Source organism: Trachurus japonicus, chromosome 14 (genome assembly GCF_045865225.1).
Source record: "Trachurus japonicus isolate A0001 chromosome 14, Traja_1.0".
In the NCBI taxonomy this organism is placed as follows: Eukaryota; Metazoa; Chordata; class Actinopteri; order Carangiformes; family Carangidae; genus Trachurus; species Trachurus japonicus.
This window is the reverse complement of record NC_140920.1, coordinates 13,048,546-13,059,817: the sequence shown is the minus strand read 5'-3', so window position 1 is coordinate 13,059,817 and position 11,272 is coordinate 13,048,546. Positions and strand designations below refer to the sequence as shown.

The window sequence follows — 11,272 nt, the reverse complement described above, 5'->3', positions numbered from 1 at the left end:
CAGATGAAATGCCAATATAACTGGTCCTGGTGAGTGTCTATACTGGTCGAGATGGTTCCAGTTTATTTTCTATTACAAATTTCAGATATAAAAACTAAGGGACAATGCTGCAAATGAACAGGAGGAACACATTTTTTTGATCCTGTCAGATCAAAGGTTTACTAGTTAGTACATTTAAATGACTGATTACTATTGTATTTGTTGTTTTTATACTATTTTGATATAATTATTATAGATGTTTTACACCATTATCATTATTATTATTATTATTATATACTGTAATGTGCAATTAATGACAACAGAAACATTCACGTTTGAAACATGGTATCTTAAATAAATTACTTTTATCTTTTCTTTGTTTTTCTATGGTTTGGGGCATATACTGTAAAAAGATCAATATCATTTAGCTTGTGGAACATGAGGACTTTTATCATTTTAAGATGGTTCATCTTTAATAACACAGTGTCTTGTATACTTGCTGGATTCATTGGAATAATTTGTCTATTAATGTTGAAGCTAATGAAGCTGCCATTCCTGTTCTTAGTGTATGTCATTTGTCTGTATTAGATGAGAAGAGTTAATAGACACTACACTGTTATTTATTAATGTAATGTGTGTAGTATTCAATTGAAAATTTCATGCGGTGAATTAAATAACTGATATAAAACTTAAATTATGTTTAATTGAAACTGTACTCAAAAAATAACTCAACCTGCGGATGTGGAGTGTGCACACAGCTTGAGCTCCAACAAACTGAATTGGCTTTATAATTGGTTTGTTTTTGCTTGAAACACAGCGGCTTGTGTAAATCTATCAGGTCTAATTCTGAACAGAAACTTTTATATTCAAGTTTATAACTGATATTCTTCTGCTTAGTAATAAATCACAGCTTCAGGGTGCTGGTCCTGTCAGGACATGGATTTAACCACCTATTGATCAGCTTTGATAAACACCCCGTCCTTTAACACCGGCACCTTTTGAGGTTCTCTGTTTAACAGAGTCTTTTGCAGTAGGTCTTTTTCTTTTTTTAACAGTAATGCCTCTATAAAGTCAATATGTGTGAACAACATCGATAACGGATTCTAACGAAAAACTAGCTCCCAGAATCTGAGATCAAAGTAATTAGAATAGTTAATAAAGGTTTTGAGAGAAATAAGAGATCAAAAACAGTATTATCTAAAAAATAACTGTGCCAGAGGCAACTGGGATATTTCCAAAGTGTACAAACATTAAAAGATATAACAGGTCATTTAAACAGCACTATGACTGGTATCATGACTATTGTGGTAATCATTGGTATGTTTCTTAAAAAAATATGAAATATTTTTTTTTCTTTTTACATAAAATGTTTTTCCATGATTATAGCTTGTGTCCCTCTTAAAAAATAATCAAAAATAAAAGTTTTGCATATCTAGCGTTAGCATTTAAGGTAGTATGGCACACCCCTTTTAAAACATTCAAGGGTGGGGATCCAAATAATGCCTTGTGTACAATTCCATCTTACAGCAACTGTTTCTCTATTGTTCATCCATGAGAGCTTTGGTTAGCTGAAACCATGTGAGAGTGGCAAAACCAAAACCAAAAAGAAAACATACAGGGAATAAATTACAATGAACCTCTATCAAAATAACTGTCTGCAAATATCAGAATAACATGATCATTTAGAGAAAGGTCTATCTCAACTGGTCCTAAATCCACTATTCACTACAAGTATTATATTAATGAGTCCTATATAACATCTACTTTGTAATTACAGGAGATAGAAAAAGAGCGCGAGAGGGAGAGGGATAAATATGAGAGAAAGGAGAGGTAGAGCAAGGGAGAACAACAAAGAGCACTACACTGGTATCAAAGACAGCACTCTGTTTACAAGTTAACTGTGATTTCTTTACACACTAATGAAATACATGAATGATCAACAAAAGATAGTAGGATCTCTGAGGATGGGGAATGGAAAGAGAGAAAGCAATGGATGCACAGTACATTTTAATAGTATATTACAATTATTAATATATAAACCACAAAGTATCAATAAAACTCTGATTAAACTTGAAATCAGCAAAGAAGCATCTTTCATTTTTTTTTTTTTTTTTATAGTTTTGTATTTCTTATTTTCTTTTACATTTGAACATTACAAGGGTTTTTTTTTTCTCGTTACTCTTTATATTATTACTTGATCAACACCTCCATTATCATTTACTTTAGAAGTATCCAGCATATTTCTTTACCTGGTTGTTTTGAAATAAAAGAAATGAGACAGGAAGTGGGTAAAATGAAAACAACAAATACATCTGCAGCAGGTAAAGTTTTTCAGAATACACACCATTCATTCCATCAATGACGTTAAAAACTGGACTGCACTCCGGAGCATATTATTACTAAACGTTTGTCATGAGTAAAATCATTAACCACACACACTGTGTAAAACCTGGTGCAGCGACAGATAGTGAATAATTCAGTGTCATCTTTTGACCCTGTATAAATATCTTTCGATGAGGCATGGGTCTAATATATAAAGAAATCCAAGTGTACACTGCAACACATCACTTACTATTTCCCAAGCTGTTAACTCACCACAAAACTCTGAAGTGTTTGTCGCGTCAAGAGCACATTAACCCAAAAATCCTTCATACTATCCCAAAGCACAGGGCCGTTTTTAAAAAGCCAACATATACATGTGCAAATAGGAAAATGGCCTGTACTTTACTACTCACAGTGCAATGATTACTCGGTTTATTACCTTTCAGTGTTTTCGTTTGTTTTGCCACTATAGAATAAATTAAACCTGCCAATGATTCCACAATAGAACTCACAAAGGCTGAGGTATGGTATCAAAATGTTTACTTTCCTAATTCATTCAAAAAGAACTGATTCAGAGAACAAGCATTACATAAAGGCTCGAGCACCGAGCCCAGATATTGTGTTCCAAAAAATGAATCAGGAACAAGCAGGATGAAACAAACAATAACATACATCTAACAAGTTCCTCTCAAGAGTATAAAAGTGTCAGGATGCACAGAGAACTGGAAAATGCCTGGTTCAAGTTCTAATCATCACATCTAAGTACAGTGTGCTTTGGATTAAATCGTCTTTTTTTTTTCTTCTTCTGCTTCTCTCTCTCTTTGAATTGATACTGATATCTTAACAGTTAGACAAAAGATACCAATCAGGCTCTTTTTCTTTTTATTTCTTAAAACTGTGTTGACTTAACTCACCGTTTGTAAATTTGCTGGTATGACACTTGTAAAATTATTCAGCTTCAGTATTTACAGAGCAAGTGTGTTCTGTTTGTCTCTGGGGTCGTTATACCGTCTTCCAGCAGAAAAAGTAGAATAATAACTGTTTACAGCTTTTTCTTCTATTCACACGCTATAACATGTTCTTTTGACACACCATCACAAAAATATGCTATTCTCTCACTGAGTTGGTTATATGCAGTGACTGGAATAATATGTACAGCTACATTTCTTTTTCTCAAGTTTGAATTCACAATGTAGTTATATGAAATTTGTTATAGCATATATATATATTTCTAAACAACAAAAACAACACTTATAAAAAAGGACCATAAAAATATTGGAGTCCTCTTTGTATTGCCCAAAAATAGGTAATTATGGTTAACAATGAGACATCACGAGAAATAAAACAGCTACTAAGATTTATTACTTAGATACCTTCTTTAAATTTTTCCTTAAAATTGATTTTTTTTTCTCCGAGTCTTTCTCTGAGCTTCTTTTTTTGCGGAAAGACCGAATGGAACATCCCATCGTTTTTCCTTTACACTAACCCATACAAAGATGAAGACATGACTTGCAGATATTCTTGGCTATGACCCCCGCACTTCAAACAAAATCCATTTACACAAATATACTAGAAGAAGATAAAATAAAATGACATAAAATTAAGGTCAAACTAAAAAGACTCTCTAAAAACTAATCAAAAACAAAAGCTAACAGAGGAAGGAGATAGGTGAATGAGATCGACGTGAAACATCATACCAAACCAGGTTGTAAAGTTATAGGAGGTTTGGATTATAGTACAGCAGTTGTTATTTTTCTGAGATGACTAACGTTTTCTTTTCTTCTTCATATGGTTCCGACTTTCGTTCTTTTTGCCTGGGTGACACTGTAGTGCTTGAAGTTGGATTAGCATCACCTGCACACAAAGCCAATTAGAAACTTCGTCCTGTCTTTCCTGGGCCACCAGATATACTCTGCTGGATAATAAAAAAAAGGAACAGCAACAGCGTTAGAAACAGTTCAGTTAGTGAGTTTCATGAAAACTGTGCTCTGTCAGATTTGCTGTGACATTTAATGATAGAAATCTGTGGTCATTCGTATGAATATTTTGGATGCCTACTGAGATGCATGAAACAAGTGTGAAGGAGATGTTCATAAACCGCAGCAGGTCAAAACTTACTGTGGCTGCAGGCACAACACACATCCTCATAACTTTATCATATAAACAATCCTGTATGTTCACATTTTAAAAAGTCTGTACTTCTCGGTTACACCACATATTCATTTAGGAATCCTGTTCATAGATGTGCTGCAACGCTAGTTTGAAAAAGAGCTGTGAGGCTAAACTGGTTTAATTTCTGGAAATAAGCTATTATACAATAATCAAACACGTGTGCACAGGTGAATTCAACACACATCACACATCGTCTCTACAAAAAGAGCTGGAAGCAGATAAAAAGCTCAAGACATCCTGAAAAGCCTCCACAGATGACAGTGCTTCTACCACACACGAGGGATAATGTTAGTGGTGAAGATGTACTGCAGAGACAACAGAAACATCACTGAGCCAAATATAGATATAACAATAATGGTTGTGAGACATTTGGAGTTTCTATGTTTTTCTACATAATTTTGATTTTATTTTTGAGTGTGATCATAGTTTTGACCTTGGGCATTAGAGCTGAGGTCAAAAACATGATCTGGTCTGCAAAATACTATGTGACATATCGTTTTTAGACCAATTTAAAATGGAAAAATCTCCACATGTTAATAAGAAACAAGAAAAATTAACTGCAGAACTGGTAGGATGTGTGCGTGTGTGACGAACGTATCCTTTGGCAAGTCACAAAAACAAACTTACCAAGGGTAAAATTCTTGTAATGAACGATAATCTTCTCGCCTTTGTGTGTGTGTGTTTTTTTTTTTGGGGTCGTTAAGACATCAAACAAACCCTCCGTCACACTCGCACTTTACTACCAGCTCCTTAATGTTGAGGGAGGTGAATACACAATGAATAATGTGATGAACATAGGAAAGGGAGGGAGAGACAGAGACTGAGAGAAAAGCACAGTAAATAAAATGCAATACCTCTGATGAGATGGCAACCGGCCACCTGTTCAATGGTATCCATTTGTAAAAGCTGTTGCAATCAACGGGCCCTAAAAGTGTACAGTTAGTGCTTGTGTCAGTATGCATTTCAAGGAGAGAAAAGTGAGTATCATATCAACTTTATTCCAGCTAGCATGAATATGAACGTTTTGATTCAGTTGGATCACGTTGAGCAACAGAGGTGGAGACTATTTGCATTTATTTATATATTCTTGTAATGGAGAACCAGAGCCTGCAGCGATATACACAGACCTTAATTTTCTGTGACTCTCGGGTTACAAAATCCTCAGCGGAAAGTGTTTAAAATAAAAAGAAGTGAAGGAGATAATAATAACAATAATATGATAATAAAAAAAACGCAATCCCCATTCATGCTAACATACACACCTGATTTAATCTGAAAGCATGCAGAGGATAGGATCATAAACACCTCTCACAGAGATCAGTGTGGTTTTTGTTATCGTTATTACTGTGAGCTTTGCTGCAGAAATCCTTGGATTCAAAAAACATCAGAAAAAGAAGCAGCACTTTCAACAGTGATTATCTGTCTTTATCACCTCAATCAACTAATTGCTCTCTAATTGTCTGGTATAAAAAGACAGTTAAGTTCATTACTGTTTCTTCACAGTGGCTGTTTTGATATTGGCTAAAGGGATTAATAAAATCACTGGAGCGTAAGACTGAGGGACAGATCAGTGAATCAGTGAAGTCATCCATGAGGTTGTGGCGTATGATGAGCTTACATGTATTCAGTTCAACAGCATCCTCGGTAAAGAAATGAATTATTAAGCACATTTTAGTTCTGAATCATTTCCTATTTTAATGTTCTGAATTGAGAGATCATCTCGCCGAGAGCAGGAAGTCAGAGGGCTGCAGCATCACCTCTCCGCTTTGCTGCACTCTGTTTGATTCACTGGGTAAATCTGAAGTGGGATTTTAGTACACAGTGGTTTCTCAGGCACATTTCCATTCTGTAAGTGAAGCACAGTCTCTGTACTTACAGATCCTATGTGTAGGCTACGTTTGCCCTGCTGCTGAATGTAGCAGCACCGGACAGGACTAGGGCTAGCTGGTTAGCATGCTAACTCCAGGAGAAGAAAGGAAGTGACAGACACAGAAGCAGCACTTGATGAATGAAAATTGAGGTTTTCTTCTACACCTGTAACTAAAAAGCTGTTAATGCTAATGTTGGCTTTGCATTTATAGCAAGACCTTACATAGGCTATTGCACCTTTAATTATCTGGTTAAAAAACATGATGTTCCTCTGCTATCTGTTTCATTAATTAAATCTGTTTAACACTTCAAGGTAAACATAACAAAAGGTCACAATCTTCTTATGTAATTTGCTGTATTGAAAGGCTTGTTGTTACATTCCCTAACTCAGCACTAAACCTTATAAACTGGTGCAACAAATGGAAAATAATGGAAACAAATCGCCTCATTTCCATCTGTAAACTATCTGCTGGTAAATCTGCTTTGAAAATGAGCCAGACTGGTCTTTCATAACAAATATTTTGCTTCGTACACTGAGACCAACAGATTATGGCAGATAGCCAGTGGACCTAAAACAATTAATAAGAGAGGCTTTGCTTAGGAAGCAAAAAGCCAATAAAAATTTATTTTTTTCTGTTAAGCTCTGTGTTTGTTTGGATATCATAAATCAATTACACACTCTTACTAAAATTAAAGTGAGCTGTTTTGCCTTTCCATGAGCTTTTTGCTCCCAGTGACAACATCCCATATCAAGAATGCATGACAATATTGACTTAATATTTGCTTAACTGTTATTTTTCCCATAAATTCAGTGCACTGCAAAAATAAAAACATTAAATCTCTTGTATCATTTCCTCTCAGAAAACTGCAAAAATGTTATGGCAACACCCACAATGACACAACGTTATAATTTTTTCACAAAAGCACAATAAACAGTAAAATACCATGCCCAGTCAAAATAATAAACATAGCTTAGGTTTCACAAAATACCACATATAACTGTAAGAATAATTTTTCTTGTATTCCTGATTATTTTAGCAGGAAACTCAAGTTAATGATGTGGACTGTAAAGTTTGGGGAGTCTTCACCCTGTTGTCTTGCAGTGCTCATTCGCAGCACTAATGGGCTTGTCGTTATTCCACCTCAGTTAAACCATGCATTAATTAGCTTCTTTCAGAAAGCAGGTGTTATTTTCATAACCTATACTGTGTCACTCAGTTCAGTCATGTAAGACATTTACAAACATGCTTCAACAAGCCTCGCAGTGAATCCAGGAGCTTTAGCCCTGCTGCTGCTTTCTAGGAGCCATAAAATTCAGATGGTAAAGTTTAGATTAATTATCATGTGAGGTCCAGGGTGGACGAACAGACAAGCAATATAGTTTGATTGTGTCTTCCTTTGGGGGAGTTTGAGCCTCGTCCCTTCATTACACACAAGCTCCTAAACAAATTTCAGTCTTTAGGTCACTTGCTAAATCAGCCAGATTGGATTTGGTCAGATTGAGATGTTTATATCTGAAAGTCTGAGCTCTCCAGCAGAAAGTCTTGGCGGCTACTGCAACTGAGCAATACTTGAACATTTCATGCTTCTTAATTAATGCTGTTGTGCTAATGCTAATGCTATCGGCATAAAGAAGGGGCCACCTGACTTCTTCACCTGCTGCAATGCTGGAAAAGCATTCTGGGCCATCTGAGCAGCCATGTTTGATTATCCTATTGGTTTAAAAATGAATTGAATTTATTTTCTCCTCAGGACAACTTGTGGCAGATAAGACATTTTACTGGCTTTAAGATGATCTCTCAATAAAAAGCACAATACTACCTTTGGATTGAGGCCGTCAGAGTATTTTTTTTGTGTGTGTGTGTGTGTCTTCTTTGTGTGTTTCATACAGTGCGAGCAGGAAGAGGGATTCTTAGCAGACTGCTGCCTCACCACAAAAAGCAACACTGTCAGACTGAGAACACCTCTGTCCTGCTGTCACCTCCACTAGCCCTGATAGCCTTACACTTATGAGTTGACATGGCAACCGGCAGCTAACTGATCAGCAGGAGGAAAAGTGCAACAGCACCTGGCTGAGCAACTAAACAAGGACAGTGGGAGAGACGAGAGCTGCTCGTATAAGCATTGTCCTAGTGACGGATCAAACTCAAGCTCTGGGACAGCTGGGTTTCTAAAAATAAAGGAAATTCGTTCTGGGAAGGTGACACAACGTCTGAGGTGAGGTGATATGTGCAACATCTGAGGGGAATGGATATTTGCATGTGACACAGATAACTTTCAGAGCTAAGCCTGGGTTTAACCAGTGCTAATGGGACCTCTGAACTCACAGACAGTGAGAGAAATTAACCAAATTTAGACCTGGCTAAATGGTTGCTTTGGACTTTGGATACTTGCTAAGCAGCAGGTGGTGGTTATTTTGACAAATTCAGCGGCAGAGTGTAATGACCTGTAATTAGTAAGCTCAACTCTTTGTAATAAAAACTGGTGTTGGATTGTTTTACACAACGTCACAATGCATTGGCTTAGTGTCTAATTTTAGTGGTGGTATTCTGACACAGAGGAGGCAACTGAGCTCAAAAGCGCGGTCAGACATGACAGGAAGTTTGCATTGAGTACTCACTGTGATGCTGGGGCCAAACCCAGAGCCAGGCTGAGGGCTAGCAGCACTGATGTAGTTGCCCACAGCTGAATCCTGGCTGCTAGGTCCATACAGGTCAGCCACAGGCCCTGGACTGTTAGCACCGGGAAAACCTCCGGGCCTTGACGGGTTGGTGCCTGCATACAAACACAGCAAGGGAGCGGAGCTGCTGAGAAACACCCAACAATGATCGGCATTATCCTTACTCGCTATGACTCAAATGGACACATTTAAATCAAAAGAACACATTACTGGATTCATGTTTCTGTCTCAAAGGACTTTGTTGTTGTTGTTTTTTTTTATTACAGGTTAAAGCACGTATTCAATTTCATCTGCAAATTGACTGACAAAATAGTGCAGGATTTAGGTTTAACATGACTTTAAACAAAACAAAAATTAAGGGTGAATCCAGTATGATATTCTAAATATAATCTACATGCTGAGTGTATTATGCACAGGAGTAACATTCACTTTGTATAATCATGCACAACACAAAACAAGCACATTGCTAGAAATACTGTCACCATGCTAAGAAACTAGTAAGGTTGCAGCGTAAATGTTGTCATGCATAATGTGAAGGAGTATTTGTAAAACAACATTGGCTGTTGAATAAGAAGAGTAACACAGGATTATTAAGGATTTTGGATTTTCCCTTTAGCATTTTGAACCCAGACATTTGAAATACTTTATGCTACTTTTATGCTTTCCTATATGAGCTGATTCGGAGACACCAGCCGGATCTTACTGAGATCGCCTCGATACTTTTATCTTTTCAGTCTGCCAAAGTGACACTGGCATAAAGCAAAAGAGGTGAGCAAGACAAGAGGAGGCATAAGGGAGAAATATAAAAGCTTGACCCGGGGTCATCTGCAGGCCCAAACTCAGGGGAGTGGGGGTGGGGGGATAAAAAAGAAATACTGCACATGACTTACCACCTTTGCCCTGTGAGTAAGAGAAAACTCTGCCTAATAAAATGTCTTTTGAAAATCCAGATGCCAACTAAAGGCCAATAACACAGGAAAAAAACACTCGGGGAAAAAGAAAAATGCAATGATCTCTTAACAGCAATCTCCTCCGCTGTCAGCTCCACATAACCTTCCATTTCACCCTTATTCACAGACAGACTGTGAGAAAAAAAACTGTACAGCTGCATTAAAAAGAAAAATGTTTCGACTGCAGAAAATACTCGATCTTGCATGTATGAGCTCATGAACCCTACGATGCCTGAGAGGAAGCCTTTGTTGGACATGTGAAGACAATACAGTAGAATTGCAGCACATCCACACGAGCACTAAACGCATTATCGTTGTCACCGTGTTTAACATATCACTGCTCCATTTATCAACACTACACTGGACGGGGGGGAAGGTCTATGAGAAGCACCTGAAAAACATACTTTAAAATATCCATGTGTAGCACTCCAGCAAACAGAAGCCATCTCACTAAACACACATCAAGTGGAGTTGACACTGCTGTTTAACTGTAAGGACTTTAAACACTGAGCAGCTACTGCTCTTATCTTGCCTGCACAGCCCCCAGTAGGCCGGCTTATTATATAATTAAGGATCTTTTCAGTTGAAATGGCACTCCTCATTTCCTATGACTGGTGATTTTTATTAGAGTGTGGCTCGCTCCCTGTTCCTGTGAAACTGATGTTTTCTCCCTCATTTAAATCTTGGGGCTGCACTGGTCCTTCATTTAGCTTTGGGACCAAAACAATCCCAAATGCAAGTTAAGGGTCCACTGGAACACAGGCTAATGTGTTAGTATTCATTTTTAGACATTATTTAATTATTAATTCATACAGAATTTCTGTCTTTCACATGTTTAAGCTTTTTTAGTACTTGTGGTGCAAAGGAACTCAAGAGAAAATTTAAACTGCTAAAACAGACTTATATTTGTGAGAGAAAACAAAGAAAACCTGAATTAATAAATATCTTATGTCTCATTCTTTACACAATATTGTGTTCTACTACACTGCCCTGTGTCTTGCTTCACTTTAATGTGGTGCACTGTGTGCAGGAGAAGCATTAATCCATGAGATTTGCCATCACACTGCATAAGGACACTGTCCTGTTCTCCCTTTAGGGAACCATCATCTGTGGACTGAGCTTGTGTTTGTGCAGGCTCAGTTTGTGCTCACCACAGCATTTAAACAATAATGAAGTGATAAATGAAATATGGATAATCTATGACCTCCAGTTCAACATCATCATAAGACCGCTAATGTAGCCTACACCAAAATCAATTATATGTCCTCAAAATCATTCATATTTGCTTTTATCTACTTAA

General features: G+C 37.0%; 1 protein-coding gene across 18 annotated transcripts in view; it reads right to left on the bottom strand.

Moving 5' to 3' along the window:
* Positions 1-1,016: 1,016 nt before the first annotated feature.
* Positions 1,017-11,272, bottom strand: part of LOC146974363 (RNA-binding protein Musashi homolog 2) — a 226,014-nt gene continuing 215,758 nt past the window's right edge. For 6 of the 18 annotated variants that reach the window (XM_085797610.1, XM_085797621.1, XM_085797614.1 and 3 more), the window contains 3 exons: positions 8,963-9,117; positions 5,328-5,398; positions 1,017-4,216 (listed from right to left, as the gene is read on the bottom strand). In XM_085797610.1, the coding sequence (XP_085653736.1) occupies positions 5,357-5,398; positions 8,963-9,117 (197 nt within the window). In that variant the 3' untranslated portion in view covers positions 1,017-4,216; positions 5,328-5,356. The remainder of the gene's footprint in view (positions 4,217-5,327; positions 5,399-8,962; positions 9,118-11,272) is intronic. The other 12 variants (XM_085797609.1, XM_085797620.1, XM_085797613.1 and 9 more) reach the window with 3 other exon arrangements.